At 51.2% G+C, this 23,894-nt stretch overlaps 1 protein-coding gene across 9 annotated transcripts in view; it reads right to left on the minus strand.

The window, feature by feature from the left end:
* MLPH (melanophilin) overlaps positions 1 to 14,163 on the minus strand; it is a 29,639-nt gene extending 15,476 nt beyond the window's left edge. For 3 of the 9 annotated variants that reach the window (XM_075153773.1, XM_075153771.1, XM_075153768.1), the window contains exons 1-7: positions 13,007 to 13,192; positions 8,978 to 9,199; positions 8,619 to 8,755; positions 7,175 to 7,213; positions 5,984 to 6,078; positions 3,191 to 3,386; positions 1,632 to 1,792 (exon numbers count right to left, since the gene is read on the minus strand). In XM_075153773.1, the coding sequence (XP_075009874.1) occupies positions 1,632 to 1,792; positions 3,191 to 3,386; positions 5,984 to 6,078; positions 7,175 to 7,213; positions 8,619 to 8,755; positions 8,978 to 9,199; positions 13,007 to 13,116 (960 nt within the window). In that variant the 5' untranslated portion in view covers positions 13,117 to 13,192. Of the gene's footprint in view, positions 1 to 1,631; positions 1,793 to 3,186; positions 3,387 to 4,778; positions 4,908 to 5,983; positions 6,079 to 7,174; positions 7,214 to 8,618; positions 8,756 to 8,977; positions 9,200 to 13,006 lie in introns of all 9 variants that reach the window. The other 6 variants (XM_075153766.1, XM_075153770.1, XM_075153772.1 and 3 more) reach the window with 4 other exon arrangements.
* Between the last annotated feature and the right edge of the window lie 9,731 nt (positions 14,164 to 23,894).

The raw sequence follows: 23,894 nt of genomic DNA on the forward strand, positions 1-23,894 counted from the left end.
CCATCAGCAGCACAAAGGGCAGGAAGGATGAAGAGCTATTTAAGCTAATGAACGATGTTGGCATAAGAGCAAATGGGGTTAAATTGGGAGTGAGAAGATGTCTCGTAACCATTAGAGTGACAAGGCTCCACAGCAGCCTTTGTACTGGTGTGACGGAGCAAACCACAAAGCACTCCGGACCGCCCTGAAGCAAGAGCTTGCCCAGCTGATGAAGGAAGTCATCTGAAGCATTGGTAGGAATTTGGCCCCATTTCCCCACTGCAAAGCACAGTGCACATTTCATGCCTAACGTACCGTGGCCTCATTAAGGACACCCAATCCAGGGTTCTTTCATTTACCACTGACTGAAAAAGGAATGGCATTTGCAGATTAAAACATGTGCTGAGAGAAGTAAAAGGCAAAGGAAAGGTTTCCCTACACAGGGACATGAAGCGGGAGGGATGGTTGTGGGTACAGATCCCCCCACTGATTACCCAAAGGGGGGTCCAGGACGTGCAAAATTACCAGCCGTGAGCAGAAACAAGGAGCAGGTCTCCCCGTAGTCAGACATCACCACGCATTTTGCGGCTTAAGAGGTCTGAGGGATACTTTTTACCATTCCCACTACCCACCATTTGCAAAGATGGCATCAGGAACGGCAGGTCCTTACTTGACAATTAAAACACAAGCTCGCAGCCTTTTTGACACCCTTCTCTAGACTGTTCCCCCTGTTATCATCATTCAGGAGAGATACGGGACGGGTCGTCTCGACCCAGTCCTACCGGGGGCAGGAACACTACACACTGCAAAGGAAGAAAAGGATCTTGATGCTTATTAAATATCCCTCTCCAAACCTTGGTCTGATCACAAAGCACCGGTGCATTCAGTTGAAGAAAGCCTTTTTGGGGACACAGAAAACCATAAGTAACTCGCAGATTAATAAGGACAGGCTGGGAAAATTAACAGCAACGAAGGCAGGCTTGTTATTGCGAGAGCAGCATGGGTGGAGTGACGCACCGGTCCCTGATTTTCTCTTTGCCACGGGTGTAGAAGTGGAAGGGCTGGGAGGAGGACCTGGGACAAGCAGCACAGAGCTCCAGAGTACTTCTGCATCATCCTAACGGTGCAGAGAAAAGTCTGTTCTTCCTCACCTTAATGAATAAATGAGTCTTAAATGCACCTTCCCAGGTGTCAGCCCTGCTCCCATTTCACAACCACCTTGGCAGGTCCCTCACAACACGGAGGGCAGCACATGGCCTGGGCATTCATCTTGCTGGTGCCATGCCACCATGACGTGACACCGAGGATGAACCAGCTCCTAGGTCATCCCATAGGCTCGCTGCATTGCTCTGGCAATGCAAAGTGGCTACACTCCCAGCTTCTTCAGTTCCTGAGCTGAAGAGGAGGAGGAGAGGGATCTCGAGTCTACAGAGATCCGGGAGCCGCTCTGCTCCCTCTTGGACCCGCAGATGGGAAGCATGGGCACCAAACTGCCCCTGTGCATCCTGGCTGGGAGACTACCTTGGTTTGCCACCACTGCTTCTCTTCTCCTCTGAACCACCCTGCACCTGGCAGATAACAAGCGCTGTTTATGGCAAGAGAGGCTTGTTCACAGCCCTGGTCTCACAAGAGGTTCAACAGCTGCTTGGTACCTGACTCCCGGAGTGGCTGACGTTCTCCTGGGAGGAGGCTCTGTTCCGACGTTTCACGTGGTGGGGCGGGTAGGCAGGGAACTGGGCTCCCTTCACGTCCTCGTCAGAGGTGTCCACATCTGCAGAGTACCGGGACCGGGGCTGCTCGTTCCAGGGGCTGCCTTTGGAGAGAGAAGGCTTCAGCACAAAGGTACAAGAGATTCACACCCCTGAGTTACTTCCTGGACATCGGCCCCATCCTTAAGATAAGCAAATAATGAAGCACTTCTCCAAATCACACTTTCTGTCCTTTGACAGGTGATGTTTCTGCAAGAAAGACCAGGGTTAAGGATGGCTACGCTGGGCCAGGCTGCAGCTCCATCCGCTGTGGCCGCACAGCACCTGGCTCAGCAGGGTCCCACACAGCGCTGCTGAGATAGCGCTGGGCACAAGGAGCATTGTCCTTGCTCTCTCATGCCCCAAACAGCCAGACCCCTCCCCAAAAACTGCTGTTGCCTTCCCAATTTTGTTGGGGCACAGGTTGGGACACTGCCCTTCATGCATTGTTCAGGTGCTGGAAGATGTCTATCTCAGGCTAGAGAGGTACCAATCTAGGATAGAGTATTTAAAAGAGTGGAATTTCTCCTTTTTAATGGAGAACTTCAAACGAGACAAAAACAATGAGAGAAAATGGAATTCACAAGCCAGGGGGCCGTGCTGCTGTGTCGCTCCAGAGGGGCTCAGAGTACGAATTTAAACAGTGCACAGTAAGGTTTATCCAGTATTTCCTAGCGCCCTGAAAATCAAGCACTTGAAAATACAACCAAGCAGTCGGAGACCCAGAAGGATGTATATATTCTACAGCTGCATGTGCGCGAGCCAGTGCCCAACCCTCCCGCCGCTGCTATCACAGCAGGAAAAACAATAGTAGTAAAAGGCAAATTCTGCACCGTCATTTGCTGGGGTATTTATAGACTCACGAAACCACAGATCCCGCAGCCTGCCGGTGCGCCCTGCCCAGCTATAAGGATGCTACTTAGCAACCCCCAGTGCTTGCCTCCAGTTCTTGTCTAGTCTTACTCCAGTTCAAGTCCTCTTAAAACTCTAAAATTTCTGCTCCTACAACATCCTTTGGCAAGAAGTTCAATTCATCTGTCGCTGCCTGCAGGAGGAAACACATCCCGTTGCTTCTAGTCTGGCTTCGGTTGGACTCGATGATCTTAGAGGTCTTTTCCAACCTTAATGATTCTAGTAGCGTCATTTGATCGTACCTAGTTCTTGCTCTGGACAAGACCTCCAGATATGAAAGGGCTGGACACCTTAAGAACAACCCTTCTGACTTTGAGAAGTGAGTTTGTTGGGGACAAAACCAGCCCATTACAACCAAATAACTTCAGGCGATTCTCTAGTGGAGGGGGAGGGGGAAAAGTCATTTTGCAGATGGATATTTTGTCTTGACACTCCAACCTTTTAGTGGCTTTGAGGTTGTTCAAAAAAAATCAAAGACATTTTCACTTTGGTCCAACTCTTGCAGCCACTTTTCCCCAAGATACAAGAGGAGCCTGGCCAGAGACACCTACCAGGTTTTACATTTCTTTCCAGGCTCCTTCTCCGTGAATTGACGGTGAGCCGAACCTCTGTGCTGAAGTGCTGCTCCGGAGGACTCACGCCCGATCCCTGTTCTTGCAAGACGTGATGGAAGACCAGATCTGCCTCCGTGATCCTGGACTCCTTCTGGGAGGCATCTTCAGCTGAGTTGGGGAAATCTGGGAAGGACTGAGAGATGAGGATTGCTGCTGAGCAGCTGCCCGCCAGGTCTCCCTGCCTCTCCCGACCTTTGCCAACAGCTCCCAGCTTTATCCTCCAATACGTGCATGGATTAACCTTTTATAATGCCAATTCCTAATCCATTTTAAAGCCTTATCTTGCTGATGAACCCTGAGCAATACTTCTCATCACTGCCAGAGGGCACTGTTAATTTTTACGAGAACTAGGCACAGAGTCCCTTCAGTTGGGCTGCAAAAAGCTCTACTCTTTTAAAACACCATGCCCTTTTGCTTATTTAAACAATAGCCACCTTCTGCCCCTCAAATAATTTGCAACCGATAAATCTAATTCGGATGATCTCGACAGAGGCCAGCCCTCCCTAGACTCACGTTAAATTCTGCTGCATAAAGATGGGCTTAGATAAAGAAAGAATGAATCTACTTGTTTGCCCAAAATTCTTATCAATTTATGTGGGATGGTGTGAATTTTTTTTTTTTAAAGCATTTTTTACACATCTCAGCACATCCTAATACTACCCCGGGGTACAGTTTAAAGTTCAAAGCTGCTTAATTTTTTTAAAGTGAAATTTCAACAGAAAAGGCAAAGAGGAGCAGCCCAGAAAGCTTGATCTGAAGCACCTCAGCCTGGAAGATCTTTTACCACATCCAGGGCAGCCCCGTCTGCGTTGCTGCCCGGAGCTGGAAGGTGGGGATGGCTGACCCCCAGCCCTCGCTGGGATCACGGGGCGCAGCTCACTGCAGCCACTCGTGCTGGAGCTGCCCATGGGTCCTGGTCCGGATCTCCTGCCACTAAGACACATATAGTCTCCTATATAGACATAACCAGTGTTCACACAGTTTTTGTTCTCCCTGTGTTCTCTCCCCTCTGACTGCTGGGGACCCCCACCCTGCAGGTGCCGCCCCTGCAGTCACGCTGCAGATGAATCTGCAGGATTCATCTTCTCAATCTCAGAAGGGTAGTGTGCTTCACAAAGCTGCTGGCCAACTACATCCCCAGTGCCACCACATGGCAAAACCAGCCCCAAACTGGATGGGGTGATGGGAGAGGAGTCTGGCTTCATTTCATCCCTTTGAATACTGAACCTCCAAAAGCTTGCTGGAAACTGGGGTGTCCCGTAGCCTTGGGACAACACAAGAAAACTGTTGTCTGCAGAGAGCGTCTTGCTGTCTCATCTTACCACTCATCCTCGCTTCGGTCAGATGTCCTACTCCTGACTCAGCCTTAGGCAAAGCACTTGGAGCGGGAGAAGGGGTAGCAAGCGGGGCTATGGGAAGTGAGGATCGGCACCATCGCCTCTCGACACCAGCTGAAGGAGGAGGTAGCGAAGGTAGCAGGGAGGAAGAAGAGAGGAGAGGAACCCTCCCAGCACTCTCCCAGTACCTGGAAAGCATCCGGGCTGCTGGCTGCTGGAGAGAGCTGCACAGACTGGCGGCGAGACTGAGCAGAGTACTCCGAGTCCAGTTCAAAATCAAAGGAATGGACAGACAGCAGGCGCTTTGTCTTGCGCATCTTAGTCAGCGTACGAAGTGCGAGAAAGGAAAATTCACCATAAAACACAGTTGAACTTGAAGGAAGGGGGAGGGAGGGCCCTTGTCTCCTTCGTTTGCCTGAGGCTGCACAGCCCAAAGCAAGGCTCCTGCTTTTTGCAGAGAAAATTCGGATCCGACGTTGTCCTGCTTGCAGGGAGCCAGGTTTATTGCGCAGGGCGTGCTTAGGCTGGAGTCAAGGAAAAGTGGGTTCCTGATTTCCACAGTCTCTGGATCAGGACTGCGGCCACAAGCAGACAGTGAGAAGCTCTGTCCTGGTTTATAAAGGCACTACGGGAAAGCTGAGCCAGGTTACAGCTCAGAGAGAGATCCAGGAGATGCTTTCAAGTCCTGAAGCATCTCCGTGTCTTCAGAGAAAGGATGCTGTGGGCAGATCTCCCCAGATATTTGGGAGGTCATCAGCTGCATTGGGGCAGGAGCGGCTTGGACAAGCCTCCAAGACTTCAGAAGCAGATCAAAATGAAGTATCAAGTGTATGAAATGCAGCCCATAGCCGTAGCCGCAGGCTGGGGTGGTGTGTACGTGACAGTGTGTATGTAACTGTACCAGCATTTCAAACACACCAGCAGATTTCACACATGCTGCGGGGATAAATACACTTCCCATCAGGCTTCTTAATCTGCATTTCAATCCGTACACATAGTCCCAGAAAAACCCAGGAGACAACTCGATCATGGACCCAGCTGTGCTTTGCTACTCTACCAGGTATCTCTTCTTCTAGTGAAAAACCAGGTGGACTCTCATTATATGGGTAGGAGCCGGGACTTTTATATTAATTGGGGACTTCCTGAGTGTCAAGAGCGGGTCTTTTTTCCAGAGAACAAGTATTTGTGATTTTACTGACTTGGATGTTTCTACGCAAACTGGGAGAGGGGCTCATCTCAGAGGAGGAAAACAGAGAGAAAGGCCCCATTTTGAAGGTGGCACAGAAAGCCACTGCCATCGCCACTACCGCCACCGCCACCACCACCCAAGGCAGGCCAGCAGAAGCTGAGGACACAGAGCGAGGCAGAAGGGGCCCCAGAACGAAATGCTTACTCTGCTGTAGCACTCTGCTTCAGCTCCACGAAGGACATCGTCTTCGTCATCGCTGTCGTCCCCGGTGCCACCGCTGGTGAGAAGCTGGCATTCACCTGGAGGGGAGACAACGGCATGCTGTGTATGGGCAGCTCCTGCACCCCATTCTTGGGGGAGGTAAGTCCCCACCGTGGTGGTCGCACCGATGCATCTGTAGGTGAGGCCATGCTTCTTATATGGGGTGAAAAGGTCCAAATTAGAAATACCTCCCCAATTTTTTTTTTCTTGTTTAATTTTTTGCATACTACACCGTGGCCAGTAGGTCGCACAAGTAAAGGGAAGGGGACAAAGGATGGGAAAGGGACAGGAACATCTTAAGATAGCCCCATGTGCTGCAGCTGGCAGGCAGTGACCACAGTCTGAGGTCTGTAGGGTAGAAGCTCTTTGGGGTGCAGCTAACCTACTCTTAGCACCTGATCTTGCAAAAGCTTGGCTGGTCTCTCATTGCTTCTCCTTCCAGCTGTGTACCATCACAGATGTGGAAGTGACCACCGCAGGAAGATGAAGGACACCTGCACCGTAGAGAGCACCCCGAGGTCCACCCGGGTGACTCCAGTGTTTGAAAGCACCACAGCTCAGCCCAACATGGCTCTGCTTCTGCTATTGCTGGTTCCCATCAGCCAGCTCCGCTATACAGCAGTGACCCGTTCCTTTCTGGGTCCCCACCTCTGTGCCCAGATCACTGCCAAGCCCAGCAGTACACTGGGAACAGCACAAATGCCAGCCCAAGTCCAAAGTCAAGGTAGGCAAAATGCTCTTTCCTATATCAAATGGCAAGGTGCAGTGAATCTTTCCGGCAAGGGCTCCTAAAGAACACAACCTCAAGTCCCAAATTAAGGAACTGGTGGGTTCCTTAAGAATATGGCCAGCTTTAAGCGTATGACGTAAGTGCACTGAGATGATGAGTCTTGCAAGCTTCGAGTTTGGCATATAACTAAAAGCCCAAGTCTACCCTTGGAGGTCCCAGGTGTATCGCAGCGCAAGAGATGACCATTACAGTCCACCTCCACCGCAGTGGAGAGACGTCCTCCCCGGTCCAGCCACACCAAACGGCGCTGGAGTGCCCGTAGCCAGAGGGCATGGAGAGAAAAAGACAGCGGAAATCTCTCTTGAACTGCAAGCCGCCTGTTGCAATTCTCTTTTTTTACTTACTGTTAATGTCTGGCAGGCTGTAAACTCTGTCATGAAGACCTAAATGAAAAGAAAAATGGTGGGGAAAAAATAAACAAACACATTTTCGCCAGGTACCTCACAGAGAACAAGCCTCAGAGCTATGGTTAACCGGAGTTCTCATTCTCTAGCCATCACAATCGTCAAAAAGGCTCTTTAGAGAGAGCAAAACAGGCACTCGGAGACAGGACTTGACTTTTAAAAGTCAAAGAGCTTATTGCCACCCCTTCCACAGTCCTGATGCAACGCGCCTGGGAGTGCAGCAGCAGGGGAAGGCACAGCCGACAGCAGCCGGCCACGCAAAACGCAATGGTCTCACGTCATTCTGCTGGACCTCCTGCAACCCGAGATACGTCCCAAAAGGAGGTTCTTGCTTGTTCAAGGGTCAAGCCAATTCACCGGTGTTAATGAAGTAATAACAACAAAATCACCTCGTTTTGAAAAAGACATCAGAATCTCAATTTAAAGAAGCCTAAAGCACTATTGTCCTCACGCTTGGTTTGATTTTCTCTCGGATTGTTCTTTCTGCGTGGTCTGATGCATTTTCAGACTGAACGCTGCACAAAATCAGTCTCTCAGTCCATTAATTTTGTATTCAATGCCACTACCCTCCACGCTCTTTCTGATACTTCTGCCATGAGTGGTCTGGATAAAAGGACGATTGGACCAGTTGAATCAGCTCCTGTCTATGGTATTTGTGCAAACTTTTCTGTGGCTCCTCAAGATGGGATTAGAATCCACACTGGTTTTCCAAGGCAATAGGCAAAGCAGTGCAGGAGGTGTATGAACAGCAACTAGCAGATACCCAGTAAATAGTACCCTATTAATAACACATTTCAGCACGTGTTTATGCAGTATTGGACCAATCTTAGAAATACTGAAGATCCATAAAGCTCTGAAGAACATAGCTATGGTGACAGGTAACTCACCAATTTTGATACAGTTTTGTTAGTGGCAGAGCATCATCAGATTGGCTGTAAAAATCATTAGATCATGGGAAAAAAATGAGTGCTGCCTCTATCCACCCTCAGTTTTTTGGACCTGCAGGTTAAACTTGGATTAATTTCACAAGCTATCCCCTAAAAAAAGAGCTAAAAGAAAGACAAACTCTTACATACTTACAAACTGCAGGACATGAGACTTTTAAAACTAAGCACGAGATATTCTCAGGTCTTGTGGTAAAACCTTAAACCTTAACAGAGGAAAAAAAATTCACCAAGAACATCTGCTCTGCTGCCCCCAGTATGAACACACCGCTTTGAACCTCTGCTTCCTCCCCAAAATGATTTGCACCCTCTGGAAACCACATGGCACTTCAGAGCGGCACCAATGCTGACGTTCCTCCCGTGGTGCACATCCCAACACGGTGCTTGCGCAGACACCCCGTGCACAGCAGGACAGGAGAAACCCCGCCGCTCCTCCTCACCTAGAAATGGGGAGTTCAGCCCCTGCCCCGGCTGCAGCCTGCCGTAGAGGGACTGCAACACTTTGGCACTTCCAAACCTCTTGAAACGGGATCGCACGTGTTCGTAGTACCACTCCAGGGAACCGATCTTCACCATCCTGCCCAAAGAGAGGATGGACGTATAGGTGAGCCAGTCCAGCCACGCTCACGGTGACCAGACCCTCACCCAGAAACCGCCACTTAACAAAAACGCAGCCTGTTTTCTAACCAGATTAATTGGTTTCTAACCAGCATAAAGGAACGCTGAGTTTGGGCGACTCTTCTTGAGCCTCAGCCCCGAGGCTCGCCTTGCCCCTCGCCCGCCATCGCAGGAGCGGTACCTGGAGAGACGGCAGGGATCGCAGACCCAGCCTTCCTCCTTCTTGTTGTAGCGGCTGCAGTTCTTGCAGGTGTAGAAGCGACAGTCCAGGCACTGCCGCTTGCTGTTCAGCAGGAACTTGAAGGGCTGGAGGCAGTGGACGCAGTGGGTTTCGTTGAGGTGGGATTGATTCGTCAGAAACTCTCTCTTGCTGCTCTCCTGGTCGATCTTGCATTTCAACTCCCTGCAGAAAACATCCCAAATTTGGTTTTGTTAGCATTTCACTGCAAACCCTCACGGGGCAAACCCCATCATGCTTCCACCATTTCAAGAATTATTTTCTAGGCAACATCCCGAGTCCTGCAGCTTGTGGAAACAGCTGTAGGGCAAATCTAACAACATATCACGAGTTAAATAAGCTGAACAAAGAAGTGGGCTCCAGATTCTGGGCAGGTTACTATACATTAAGATCTGCCGCTGAGATTAAAAAGGATTAAAAGGGGTTTTGATCTAGTCCTTCCGTGCTAAATTCAGCGGAGACTTTTACTAAGGGCAGAAGTGACATGGGACGAGGCTGTTCAGAGGACAGCAGCTGGAGGAGATGCTGACGATGGTCCCTTGAAAGCCCAGCCAAGCCAAGTGCTTTCCAAGAGCACTTCTCCCAGCAGTCCATCACTACAGGCTTCCTTTGCTCTCCAGACACGGCTGTTAGAGCAGGACCCCGTGCAGAAAAGTGCCTGTCCAAGGCCGAACTCTCAGCGACAGCCAGGGCCAGCTAAAATGCCTGCCGAGCCGGCGGGGGCCCCCCGCGCTGCCCAAAGGCTTTCTGTTTGTTCCCCATGCCACGCACGACCTCAGGTATGTTTGTCTTTGGGGCTATGGCTGAGAGGCAATGTTTGACTTGTAGGGAAGGTCCTAGAAGGTTGTTTTCTGTGTTTTTTATTCCTCTCTACTATGTTAGTTCATAGTAAGTGAAAGCTGCATTTTCCCGAGCAGAAGTCAATTTGGGCCAAAAAGCTCAAGTAATCAAGTTTGGAGGCTGCTTCAGGAAACACAGCGTGGACCACAAAGCTTCTGGTGATGCTCCCGGTGCCCCCCAGCCACCGGGGAGACGGGCTGACGCCGGGGTGACCGCAGCAGGAGCCTTGCTGGCGTGGCAGCGCGGTGCCAGGACGTCCACGGGAGCAGCGACGTGGCTGGTGGTGGGAACGACATGAATGTAAATCAAGCTAATCTCTGTTTAACCAAATCAGTTTGCACGTTAGGGATCAGCTCTCTTTTATTTCCGGGGGATGACTTATCGCCAGCTCGCTGCCAGCACGCCAGGCTGTGTTCGCTGTTACACTGGAGCGATACCAACTTGCATTAACCGAGGATCTGGGACATGTAAAAATCAGTATAAAGACTGAACTGGGCACCTCGTTTTTATATTCAGCTGTTCGCCCTCCTAGCAGTGTTTCGAACGACCTAGTGCAAATGTCCAGCAGAAAAATTTATATGTGGCTGCTAAAAACAAACCCCCCAAATAGAATGGGCTCAGTACTCCTTTTCCACCCCGCGCTCAGGCTGTTTCCAGCAGGATCTCGTCTTTCACTGGACTGCTTTTTCTGGTTCCCACAGACCGGTTGGTTCCCTTCACCTCCCCTCCCTCGCCCACGAGACCTGCCGAAGGAAGGACAAGTCTCAGCCAAACCAGTTTAAAACCCGTAGGAACCGCATGCCTCTTGTCTCCTCTTGCTGGCAGGAGCGCAAGCCAGCCCTTTCCCCGCTCTGCTCAGGGCAGAATAAGTCAGCGGCGGTGGGATGCCAAACTGCAGCGGGGTCGGTCCGGCTGAGTTCCAGGAGAGCCGTCCCAAAAACAGGGAGTTGCTGGCAGGGGTGTTTATGGAAAGAAGCAGGGAGAGCCCCCACAAAGTGGCCGTTATTTAACTTCTTGGGCAAAGCATTACCCTCACGTGGTTGTGCAGTTTCTGGCCAGCTGAAGCCTTTGTCCCTTGCGGGTGAATAGCTTCTGCCAAAAAGAAAACACGGAGAAGTAACAAAAAGGGAAGAAGATGACCCCCCAACAATGGGGGGGAACATTTCTTCGAGGCTTGCAGGTTGAGACAAGCCCAGTGAATAGAAAAACAAATGAATAAAAAACCAAATGAGGATGGTCAGAGCACAGGGAGCAGGGTGAATGGCTGCAGGGTCTCCCATAACCTCACATCATGTCCCAGCTTGTTACAGGCAGAAAACGCTCCCGTAGCTCCGTGTCCGGCATGCAGGAACGTGGCAGACTTTCCCAGACTGGTGGTCTGGTCTGTGCCAGGTATTACAGAAATATCTGATGGATGGACTTGGCTGTGGCTGAGCCTGCGGAGAGAGGCAACCAAGCCTCGGACCAGGTAACGTGCTCTCCCCTAGAGACCTGGGCAATGCCAGCCCTCGGTGGGACAGGATTAAATGACAATTTTATAAAAAATAAAAATTAAAAAAAAAAAAAAAAGAAGAAAAAGCCGTGACTGCTGGGACAGAGGGAACGTTGCTTAGGAGAGACAGCAGCTGGGTAGAAGCATCCTGAGACCTTCCCCCTATCTTGCACACCCTCTCGCACCAAGGCACTCAATTTAGGAGCCTCCCGGGCATCAGAGCGGACCCAGATAAGCCAGTCTGGCACCAAGGTCAAGTAGGTAAGGAATTCACCTCGCCCACTTCTTTGCTGCAGGGCACAGCAAGGTGGGTCCCCACCTCCTTCCTCCAGGCAGAGCTCAGATCCATCAGAAGGGAGACATTCACCCTTTCCAGGGTGCTAATTTTTTTTAAACACCCTTGTCTGATCTCCGTCCCGCACTTCAGAGCTAGCAGCAGAGGAAGGCAGTAGACGGTGACACTGAATTATCCCTGCCTCCCACACAGGCTGGGTTATCTTAGGCAAAAAAAATAATCAGGAGGTACAAAAATATGTGACCGAGAGCTTCTCGTGGCTAATGGTGTGAACGGAGAGGGTCCTACGCAGCCTTGCGTGGAAACCCACAATGGCAAGCTTTCGGGGGATGCTTCCACAGCTCAGACGCAGATATCCCAAATGAAGAAGACGACTCTCACCCCTCACCTTTCCCTTTGGATCCGATAGAGGAACCAACGAGCTCCTGGTCCCTAGAGCAATACCGTGCCATTGGAACCAGCCCTGGGTCACATCATTCGGAGCTAGGAGGGTACGAGGGCTCGGCGGGGGCACAGCTCTGCCCAAACCCAGCCTGGGAACGCAGGCCATCCCATCGGGATAGTAACGAGAACGTGGCCAGACCCTGAACAGGGACGCTGCAGCTTCTTGAAACAAAGTTAAGAAATTATTAAGTTCAATGCCTGATGTAGGTAATGAACAAAGCCTAAAAACCCACAACTTCTCATGCTCAAAATTTAATCTAATCTGACTGAACATTTTTTAAACAGCACTTTTCTCAAATGCCCTATACATCCATTTGCTGCTCCAGTGATTTTCAATCTTTTCCTAATCTGTGGCCCCTTAAAACTTTCCCAGAACAGCATGGCCCCCTGTATAGCATATTTAAGGCTACTACAGCAGGCTTGCTATTCCACTCAGCTATTTTTCCAGGATCCTTCAGGGGTCTGTGAACTCCCAGGACCCACTGAATCACGGAATACCCCTCCTGTCCTAAACGCACGAGAACCGTCCCATGAAACAAAAACAAGGGAGCCAAATCCCATACTTTGCTCTAAGGTAAGGTCTCTCCGTGAGAGCCACGCCACCGTCAAGCCCCACAAAAGCATCTCTTGAGCGGTGCCCAGATATTTGTCCCCATAAATCGCCGTAGTGACACCGATCCACGTCACCGCCGGCGGCACGGCGCCAGTTCGCACCTTTGCAGCCCGAACGCATCACCTCACCGCTGATAACGTAATCTATTAACCACCTGGTTTGATTTTAACAGCCAGGTCCTGGCTCTTCCTCTTCAATGCGTTGCTTTATTCCTACAACCCACATGCAACAGGACATACATGGATCCGCGGCTACGGCTACCTCACGGACCAGAGAGCAGATACTCACTCCAGCCGTTCCTCCTCTTTTTTCCGCAGATCAAAGTCCCGTTGAACGACTTCCCAAACATGCTTGGCCTCTTCATCGGTTAGCTTGGAGAGGTCCAGCTTCCTCCCCATCTCGTCCCGGCGAGTCGAACCCAGTCCCGTTACTCGCTACCCCGAGCGCTCGCTCTCCCGTACCCCGGGACGCCGACGGAGGGGGAAGAGCTCGGCCCCACCATACAAACGGGCAGAGGCAGAGCTGCGGGCAGGCGAGCCGGCTCCTGGCAGCACCTCAGCCGGTCTGCCGGGCGAGCCTACCCGCGGAGACGGGCGGCGAGCAGGACTGGCACGGTGCCTATCTGCTGTGGGGACTCCCCGTCACCCGGGCGGGCAGCCCTGCCTTCCCCCGGGGTCCTGCCCAGAGCTGCAGGCAGCTCCAGACCTCGTCCGCCTGGCTGGAGTTAAAGGAGATGTTTACTCTCAGATTAGCTGCCTGCTTTATGCAGGGTGCGCGAATCAAACGAAACCTTCAAACGCCTCCCCGGAGAAGGCAGGCCACGGGGTTTGGGAGGGGGCTGAGCATCCCCGGGAGGAGCCGTGCCTGCACACCCCGGGGGGACCGGCTCCATCACGGTGGGTCCTGCCCCACCACCAGCCTCCCCGGCTCGCTCTTCTGTGTCTGATCTCCTTAAGCCAATTTTCCCCCCTGCCAACAGCTTTTGTAAGGAAAAAAATCAAGAGCATCTGGCTTCCCCCCCACCAGTACTGCCGCGCCGGGGACTGGCCTCCTGCGTTTGCTAACCGCTCTCGCAGCGATTCAGGAAGCTGAGCTTCGCTTGTAGCAAGCAGCTTAATTAGGACGCAGCGTTCCCCTCGTTTACAGTTAGCAAGAAAAGATGGTTTGACAGGATTTTAAGAAAAATGTTAAACATAGCACATACCCAAAGGGATATATATTGCAATAATCCAACTATCAAAGCTGGTCTCTTGCTCAGTAAAACGGGAATTCCCCAAACCTTGGATGTTAAAAGAAACCCATTTCTCATCTTCATCGGAGCAAATACCGATACTAACCACACTTTTTTTTTTTTCCCCGACAGCTATCTAAACACAGAGCAAGACGGAGAGACCGAAGAGGAAAACTATTCTGCCTGATGGGACCAGCCTCCCTGCCGCTCAGCCACTGCGCTTGCGGTGCAGGGAATTATCCACCCCGGTAACTCACTTGAAACAAAGATTAGATTAAACCCTATGAACAGAGCCAGAAAAGGGTTTGGAATCCAAACTTGGATGAATTTTATGCAGAAAAGGTGATGATTACAGTTGCAATGTTGAGCTTGGATATCAGGAACGCGTGATCTTCGCTGGAAGCCAGAAATTGATTTCTAGCTCCTCTCCCAGCAGAGATGAGGTCCCGGCAAAAGCAATTAGTTTATTGGCAGGAGCCAGACATCAGTTGGGCTGCTCCTTACGTAAGCGTATTTGAGAGCCCATGCGCGCCCCACTGCATCCGAACAGCAGCGCGGGTCAATAGATATTAATTAACATCACAAGGAGAGCCTGTTCCAGGGCCTGTCGGTACAATCGCGCCAGGAGCTCCAACGCTGGGGTTTGCGCCGCCCGGATCCGAATACTTTCTTCTCCGAAAGGATAAGGAGGTTGCATAAAATTGGGAAGATATGGCCTGCTATGCCATGAAAATTTGAAAAATGCAAGTGCGCAGCAGTGCCAATACCCCCAAAAAGTGATGGTTTTGCCAGAAAACCACCGCGTGGGAAACAAAATAAATTTCAAGTATTACGTTGGCCTGGGAACTGCGTCTCTTTAGGGAAACTCTCCTTCCCCAGCTCGGTGGCGTATATACCAGCAAAGAAAGACTTTTTTTTCCCCCTCTTTCAAAGCAATTTGTGGAATTTTGTAGCGGTCCAGACCCAGCAACCACCAGCTTCCAGCAATCCTCTGCTTTGAGAAGGACAATTAAACCCGCCTGCCCGCAGCTCTTTCCCCTATCATCCAACCATGAATGAAGGCTCCCAAATCTTATGAGCTCATGCAAAAGAAAGAAAAAACAAACCCAGAGCCCCTCACACAGGCACTACCCCATGTCCTAGGGCCAAACGATGTTATATGAAGTTCACCAGCACCTGTTGGTGACCACGCGTGCGTGGGGTGGATGTTAGGAGCAGGGATGCAAACGACAAGGTGAGTTATGTGTTTCCTATTAGCTGGAGGCTCAACTGCCCAGTTGAGTTGAGGGTCTGGGTACCTGGGTGACAAAATGAGAGAGAAAAGTGTTACAAGCTAAGCCTCTCCTGGGAAACCAGGTACGGATGGAGCTCGGACTCAATTTCTGATTTTGTCTCGCCAGATGATAAAAGAATGGGATTTCTGGAGTATCTTCTTTAAGAGAAACATGCCCTTCTAGAAGCAGGGCTGTTCTTTTAAAAATAATATTCACATGAGCTGTTATCTTTTCAGTTCTTGGTAATCTTTTGAAAGACAACTGTGAACTGATATATAGGACAAGTGGCCTGGACCTTCTCCAGCCGTCCATTTTACAGTGTTTTTTCTGATAATGGGAAGTAAACCCATAAGCAGAGTTCAGCAAAACCGTGGATGAGGATACTGTTCAGTCTCTTCTCAAGATAGCAAATGCCACCCCAGTGAAACCAGCCAACACTCTCACTCCCCCATCCTCATTTTTCAGCCTGGCATCTCCAGGTGCAGAGGACCCTGCTTACCCAAACCAAGGGGAAAAACCCCAATTTCTCCAAGTATAACGATGCCTAATTTTCCAAACAGCTGCCCCAAATGCTGCAGAGGGAAGACGTGCCTGCACAAGCTTCCCACCACCCTGCACGTAAAACCGATGCTGGTGCATGCAAACAGCGGGTCAAATGCCACCTGGGGATGCAGGAGAAGGACACGCCACGCTGCTTCCACCTCGCAGAAGCGGTGCTTTGCGGTGGATCGCCATGCCGGGATGACTGCAGCACAGCGTGGTGCACCCGCAGCCTCGGAGGTGGGAAAACAGGGTCTTGCAGGCAACAACCAGTAGGCTGATTGGGATAAGCTGCTGAAATGATGCTTGGGGGGTGGGTTGATTTACGATGGTGCCAACTCCAGCTTTGCTCCTCACTCCATGGACGACTCCGATGGGTGTTTTGGCTCCCATCGGTGTAGGGTCATCCCAAGCACCCTGCCAAACTAGAGGAGTTTCCAAAAGCCAGGTGGAGTCAGACCAGTAGCATCCACCAGTGGCTCCAGCCCATCTCCAAGCTCCAGGCAGAGAAAACACAAGACCCTTATTCACAGGAGCATAGCAAAAGCAGGGCAGCTCCAACAAACAAGGCAGCAGCAAACATTGACCCTAAGGAAGCCTTAGCTGCTGGCAGAGGCAATTTCATGGGTGCCTCTGCCTCTCCCACCATCCCCCTGCAATCACCTCAGAGTCATGAGATCTCTTAGGGCTGGGATGGCATTCCTTCTCCCTTCAGCTTCTTGGCAGTTTTACAAAGACCTCTTATCATCCCCCTCACGCTGGAGCAGAACAAGCAGGACAGGGAAGGGATGTACAATGCCACTGCTATTTCTGTACAGGACCCGCAAGGGATCGCTACGGGTTTTATCTATTAATACGACTGCTTAATTATGTTACGGCATGACCACATCTCATTTGGAATGACCCTAACAGCCTCGCTTAAAGAAAATGGCCATTCAACATTAATTATCATGGAAAATGATGCTCTGACATCTGTTGCAATTAGAAAACTAAAGTCACAGAAGACTTGAAAACAAAGTTTGTGAAGTATCATTTATAGGGTGGAAACTGTAAGGACATTTTTCCTAACCATATGAACATTATAAAGCTTTAGTCTGGATGGTGGTGCAGTAGGATATGTGATCTCTCCCTTCTCTTATCTACCCCATTTTTTTTCTAATATGGATCTAATCATATTTTTGATGGATTATGCCGCAAGGCTACTGTCAACCTGACGTGAGAAGCGCTGCATCTTTGCATTGTTTACAGAGAGGACTATGCACCAAAACCTGATCCAAGTTCACCATACTGCCCTCATATCACTCGCAGTCCGATATTCCCATGTACCAGGAATTATTTCCACTTTCCTCACCTGTTTTACCAACACGAGCGAGACTGAACCATCCCTATTCTGTTTCCAGCTTGCCTTTGGAAAGGAGCAAATGCCACAACCTCTATTCACCGATCAGTGCCTTAATATGAAGGGAAACCCAGACACTTGCCTAACAAAAAGCTAGCTTTTGGTGGGAGAGTTCCCACCAGAAATTAAGGTTTTTCACAGGAGCAGGATTTTCCCTAGCAAGCCAGGTGAGCTTGGTCCTGTGGGAACACATCATTTGCAGTAATCAAAAATGTAATTCAAGCATCTGTCTTTGGGCAGGTGGTAAAATACTTGGCAAAGGCCATCACCCTCTACAGCTCATAGGAATCACCCAGGTAAACAGAAGCTGAACAAACACGAGTAAATCCCTACAAAATCAACATGAATTCAAGGTCACTTCCGACACAGGTGTCTTAATGGATTACGTCCTATCGCAACCCAGCAGCAACGGGTGAAAACAAAGACTGTTCTGGGCTACGTGGACTATGGAGACCACACAAATCCTACCCACAGTCTTGGAGATGTGATCTGAGAAACACCTTCAGGGTCAGCACCTGGGTCCCGCTAAAGTTCATCATCGACTTTAACACGGACGTAGGAGTTATGCCAGAGACCAACGGTTCAATACATCTTAAATGCGAAATGCTGATGGATTGGGCCAAGAGTACCTTGATACTTCAAAGATCACGAGATCTAGGATGGAGAAGACTGCTCATTAGACAGGCCAGTCTGTTCCCATTCCTTTACAGCTGGCAACAAGAGCACTGATCCCCTGTCCTTTCCAGTGCTCCACAAGGAGACCAGACCAGATCATGATGGTCAGATTTCTACCCCTTCCCTCCGGAGACTATGTCCTAACCTATCTCAGAGGGCTGGACTTTAACCCACATGTTCAAATACCCTCCATTGCAATAGCCTAGAATAGCCTGAGGACTCCTCTGTCGTCACTGGCAGAGGTGGAGGTCTTTGCAAACAGCTTCAACACAGCATACGCCATAGTCCATCCCTATGCCATCCATATTTGCCATCTTGTCTCGAGGCAGGGCATGGACCAGCTGCACTATTCTAGGATAGTCCCATCCAGCTTGCAGTAAAACCTAGAGTTTTTCACGCCATTTTGACAATGATGAAGTGGAAGTTTTGCTGCAGACATCAAACTCGAGCGATCCCAGCAAATGCCCAAGAGGGTCATCCTGACAATTTTAATATTTTTTTTTTTTCCTTTAAATCTTAAATGTAATTATGCTGTGCCTGGGATTTCAGCCTGCAGCAGGGACTTGGGTTAACACTATCCATATGGAAAACAAGGCTGTGGAAGGGGCTGGAGGCTTCACCAGTTACACTGGAAACAGCTTGAGCATCTATGAAGACGAGAAGAAGATCAGAGTGATCGGGTAAGGGCACTAACTGGATGTTCCTGTTCAGACAATTAGCAGGGTCAAAAATGGAACAAACACAGTTTTAGAGAGCTAACCGCCTGAGAAATGAAGCGGCTTGTGCATATCTGGGGTGCTTGCTCCAGGCTGTCTGAAGACACAGGCTGTCATCGCTGAACTCGTTCCTGCTTTGCTAAAGCCCAGAGGGGTCTCTACCATGATAAGAGGCTGATATCACTGCAAAGAAGAAACAGACCCCAAGCATCTGTCCTTTGCTACTGCCTGTCTGCTAAGAGGTGATGCTGGGGAGACAGCGTAATGAAACGGATAACAAAGGACTCCACTTGTCTAAAGGGCACCTGGAGATCAGCGGAGATCCGCAGGTGTTAAAAAGAGGAAAAATCAAGCCTAAAAACAGCTTGGAAAAGGCTTTGTAGGTGGGAACAGGAAAAGCAAGACCATTCTCACCAGTGGGAAACCCCAAACCAGAAACCCTCCTGGAGGTCTTGTTGACTGCCCACGCAAGCGATCACAGCTGGCTTTTGCTTTGTAACTCACCCAAGACGGCGATCAGGACAAAGGACCAGGAAGGGGCTCAACATCTTCTGTGATGAAAGCCCTGAGGAAGGCAGAGGACCCCACCGCAGACCCCACGGACTAAACCACAGCCTCTCCGAGGCCAGGCGGGATGGTTTCCACTCTGGAAATCCTTGTGTACCCCGAGCACCCTTACCTCACTGAATGGGGGGTTTGGGGCACACGGGAACCAGGATTGGAGGTGGCTTGGGTTCTGCTTCCCCAGGGCTGCTCCTGGGCACTGGGTTGCAAACAAAGTCAATCTGCTTTTGCCTTCAGTATTTAAACACTGGAAACAGCAACCAAGCAAGTCCACAGAAAGAGCTATCTAACATGAAAATCCTAAAATCTAAATTCTTTTTACCCTAAAACCTTGCACACGACGCATTTCTCAACCCCCCGAGGAGCATCATGTCATGTGGCAGAGGGGTAGAGATAAGCTACGCTTGGCTCCTGACCAGGAGGAAGACATGACTTTCTGAACTGTTAAGCAGAAAATCAGTGTATTTGACCCTTAGAGCCAGCGCCGGGGAACGGGGCTGGAGCTTGGCTCCCCGTGACCCCCCGGCAGGAGGCGGAGGGCAGGCGTTGGGGCCAGTCACTGCTGCTGAAGAGCAGCTTGGCACACCTCTGCCGACCTAATGGCAAAATTCTCCTTCCCCCATCCTGTCTAGTAGCCTTTTTTTTTTTTCTTTGCAGAGGCTGAAAGTTGTCCTGAGCTACTTTGTTAGGTCTGTACGGGTTCGTCACGCCTAAGTCACTGGCTGTGAGTGTGCGCCCACACTGTGGGATATTTTCAGACTATTGCTCTATTTATTTTCAATAAACGTTGAAACAAATAATTATCTTTTCTGCTGTTACCTCCCAGTAATCCGCTGCGATGCGAGGCAGCGCTTCGGCACTCCCAGACCTGCCCCGCTGCATCCTGCTCAGAGACGTCTCCGCCTTTACTCCAAGCAAGGGTGTAAGGAAGGCATGTCTTGGGTTGGAGAAAGTTTGGGCAGGCGTACGATGAGGCAGTTGCGGGCATGGAAATGAAGGTGCAGAGCCCAGGAGATGGGCCTGGAGGCTTAGGGACAAGCAGATGGGCAGTGCCTTTGGCTTAGCCCCGTGGCCTGCAGCTCCATGGATGTCCAGCCAAAACCCATCCCCTCCATAACCACGTGGCTTTTTTACGCTACCTGCTGTGGCTTGGGTTTGCACCGACCAGCAGCGGAGAGCCTGAAGAAGCTCCCTGTGATGGTTTTGTGATGGTTGAAGAAGCATCCCTGTGATGGACCTGCTCCATTCTTGCCACCCAGCCCTGGGCACCTCCTGGCCATGCCTGCCCTGGCAGCCATCCCTACGCCAGTCTTCCCACGCTTTTCGGCAGCACCCTTCTTTGCTCTCAAGCTGGGTGGCTTGGGCACCAGCCACGGGATTTGTTTTGAGCTGCAGCTTGTTTCCAGCCCGCCGACCTGCCCTAGGCTCTATTTTGAAGCTCCAGCTTTCAGGAGGCTCCCTGGTCCCTCCTGAAGCTGTCCCAGTGCTTCACTGCCCTCCTTGCTCAAGACGTGAGATGCCTTCCAGCTAGAAAAGACAGAGTGTGTTGCTTTTCTCCCTGTCAGACGCGACCCTGGAGGGATGGGAAGGACTGGTGGGAGGCAGCTGGCAACCTCGGCGCCGTGCAAGCGCTCCCAGCAAGGTCGCCTAAGGAGAGCCTTGCCGGTCGATCTGCTCTCTAATGAGTTTCCATGCGTCCGTCTCTGCCCCGTACCACCAGCGAGCTCCATTATTCCCGTCCTCTTTTGAAAGTGCTGCTGGCTCCCATCGCCTTGCTGGGATGAGGTGGCCACTTGCCAGGGCTTGGAGCAGGCAGGGGGAGGGAAAGCAGAGTTGTTCTTCCAAATACGAAGAGGCTGCAGAGGAGGAAGGGTGAGGAAAGAATCCTGCTTGCAATTATCCGCTCCTTGAATCCGGAAAGCTCCTTACATTACCTTGGCTTGGCACCGCTCCCTGGGGTGATGGGGGGAAGGCAGGGCGCATGCCAGAGCCCAGGCACCCGCCATCCCTGGGGATGCGACAGCCTGGAGGGCTGATCCCTGCTGATCTAACAAGCGTCTGATGAGCAGGTTCAAGCTAGGATCCTGCTCCTATGCTTCTCGTCACCGTTCCTGCTCGTCTTGCTGCTTCAGGCCGCGGAACCAACATCAGCCCTTGTCCTTTCTCCATCGCTCACAGCCTACCCCTGCGGGCGACCGCGCTAGGGTGCCAGTCTCCCAGGTGGAGCCGGAGCCACTTGCATCACTGCGGGATGCACACATTATATAATATTACATATATATTTTTTATATATATCTCTCTATATGATGTAGTGGTCGTGCAACCTAGCATCCTCAGAGACTTACCCAGCCCTGAGGCTCTGCGCTGCGGGGCAGGGCTGGCTGTGCCAGAGCAGACCTGGCTGGGGCACAGGGGGGCAGAACTGGGCTCTGCCTGTCCCTCCTGTTTCTGCGAGCTCACGCTCGAGATCGCCAGCCTGCTGCAGCGCGGGCTTGGTGGTGGGAATATCGAGGGATGAGGTCCTTCACCCGAGCATCGCCCATGAAGCTCCCAGCTAGCACCTCAGCAGCAGCTTTGCACTGAGGTCCCCCAGCTCAGGTCCTCGCCTACGTCCTCCGTGGCACCTCTGCCACCCCAGCCACGCGGGCAGGGCGAGAGGCCTTTGTCTCTGCCAGATTTTAGGTGCCTCCTAGTCTGTGAAACGCCAGCCACCTCTCCGAAGCCTCTGCAAGCCTCGTCACCTCCCTGTCCCTAAAAAAGTCCCCAGCAACGCCAGGCCTTGGCTCCGCAGAGGTAAACACGGAGCTGGCGACTTGCACAGCACCGAGCAGGCGATGGAAGCGAGCTGGCCTGAAGCACCCCCCCGGCAAAGCTCTCTAAACCGCACAAGCCACCCGTGACACGCTGGCTCCGCAGGATACAGCTCATCTCGCTCGGCCGCTGGAGATGCTCGGATAAGTCATCTGCTTATCAACGCGCTCTGGTTACACCCGGTGATAAACGAACATAAGCTGCTTTTCTTTTCCTCCAGCCGTTGAGGCAGGCTGAGCGAGCAAGCTGGAGGGGGAACCAGAAGCCTGACTGTGTTCGTGTGGTTTTGGGTGAGTCATATGAGTCCTGTCCCCCCTCCATCCGAGCTGCCAAACCCGCTTCGCCCCGGGAATAACAGCGGCGATGAGGAAAAGCATTTGTGGCGTGGTTCGAAATGGCAGCCTGGGTTGTTTGGGGTTTTTTTTGCCAAAGGGAGATGCAAAATTGAAGTGTCTAACTTCTGGTGGCTTGAAGCAGGCATGACTTAGCTCGGTCTGGAGACGGGAACTGCCACCCAGAAATTCTCTGGCTGGTGGGGTAAAGGACGGTCTGCGGGACATGACGGAGTTGGCAGGTTACAACATGGATGACTCCAGACTTGAGAAGGAGCACCAAGGCTGCGAGCAGCGGGAGAGGCAGAGCTGTCTTGCTGAGGTCCTTGGATTGATAGGAGAAGGAAAAAACTTTTTAGCCCATCCCAGCCAGAAAGCATGTTCCACTTCATAAAAGAAGAACAACCTCCCGTGCGTCCGTAGCTGTGGTTTCCCCCGTTGCTGGCATTTCTGATAGAGCTCCAGCCAGACCAGGCGCGCTTTCTTGCGGCTTTTTCTGGTGCAATTCAGATTTCATCCTGGGATGCACCCAGGGCCGGGGGCATCGCGGGTACCCCATGTCAGAAGGGCCCCAATAAACAGCTATGGGGAAGGGAAGGTATCCCCACATGGGTGCAGCAATCAAAATATGACCAGCCCCAAATCCTTTCTTGTTTTCCAAGCTCCCAACAGCAAGAAAAGCGTCGTCCTGCACATCACCCTGCTCGACGTGTCCTTTCTGGGCACCCGGCAAAACATTGCTTGAGCTAAGAAAGAATAATCCCCATGTAGGATTTTTTTTCCAGTTCTGCTGGTGGCTAGAGCTGAAGCCCCCCAGCCGGTTGCTGATGCAGACCCAGTGCCGAAAGGTGCAGTTTGGGGAGCCCGAGCAGCCCGGGGATGCTCCTCTGGAGAGAGCAGTTTCCTTGTGCCACCTTGTGGAGTCCAGCAAAAAATACAGGCAGCAAGCATGGGAAGCCAGCACACGAAAAGGGACTATTTATAGTAAAAAGGGTTGTTGCTTTGCAAAAGCAGCTCTCTTTTTGCCGCTTTCAAGCTGAGGGCTCTGATTTCTGATCTGTACATTAACCCTGAGAGAAATCTCCATCCCTAATGCGCATCTTGATGCCTTCCCATTCACTCTCTCCTGGTTGCCAGCCCAGCAGCGAGAACAGCTATCTGTCAAGTACATTAAAGCCCCCATCACCTCAAATGATACCTCAAGGCTGGAGGTATTTGCCTCAGCTCTGGATGCTGAAACCACCCCCCCTTACTCTGTTCAGAGAGAGAGCAAATCTGGGCCATCACCTGAAGGTGGAAGCATCCAAAGCATCACCCAAATGAGCTCTGGGCCAGGAGCACAGTCTTCATGCCCAAAATCACACGCCACCGAATAGCTGTGCCTCTCTTCTTCCTATCAACCAGACCCAGGGCCTCTTTTCTAGAGGAACTCTCTAGAAAACCCTCTTTGCAACTTCAGGCAACCACGATCTCTGGCGATGTGATGCCCAGGAACAGCTCAGCCCGGGCTCCCGAACTCAGGCATGTTCTGCGTGCTCCACCGCCCCAGCCTGGGGCCGGGCATGGACACAAAACACAGATTTTTGTCTATAACTCAAGGCACTGCATATTTCTCTTTCATAAACAAGTTTTTC

Source organism: Calonectris borealis, chromosome 6 (assembly GCF_964195595.1).
Source record: "Calonectris borealis chromosome 6, bCalBor7.hap1.2, whole genome shotgun sequence".
Classification (NCBI taxonomy): Eukaryota; Metazoa; Chordata; class Aves; order Procellariiformes; family Procellariidae; genus Calonectris; species Calonectris borealis.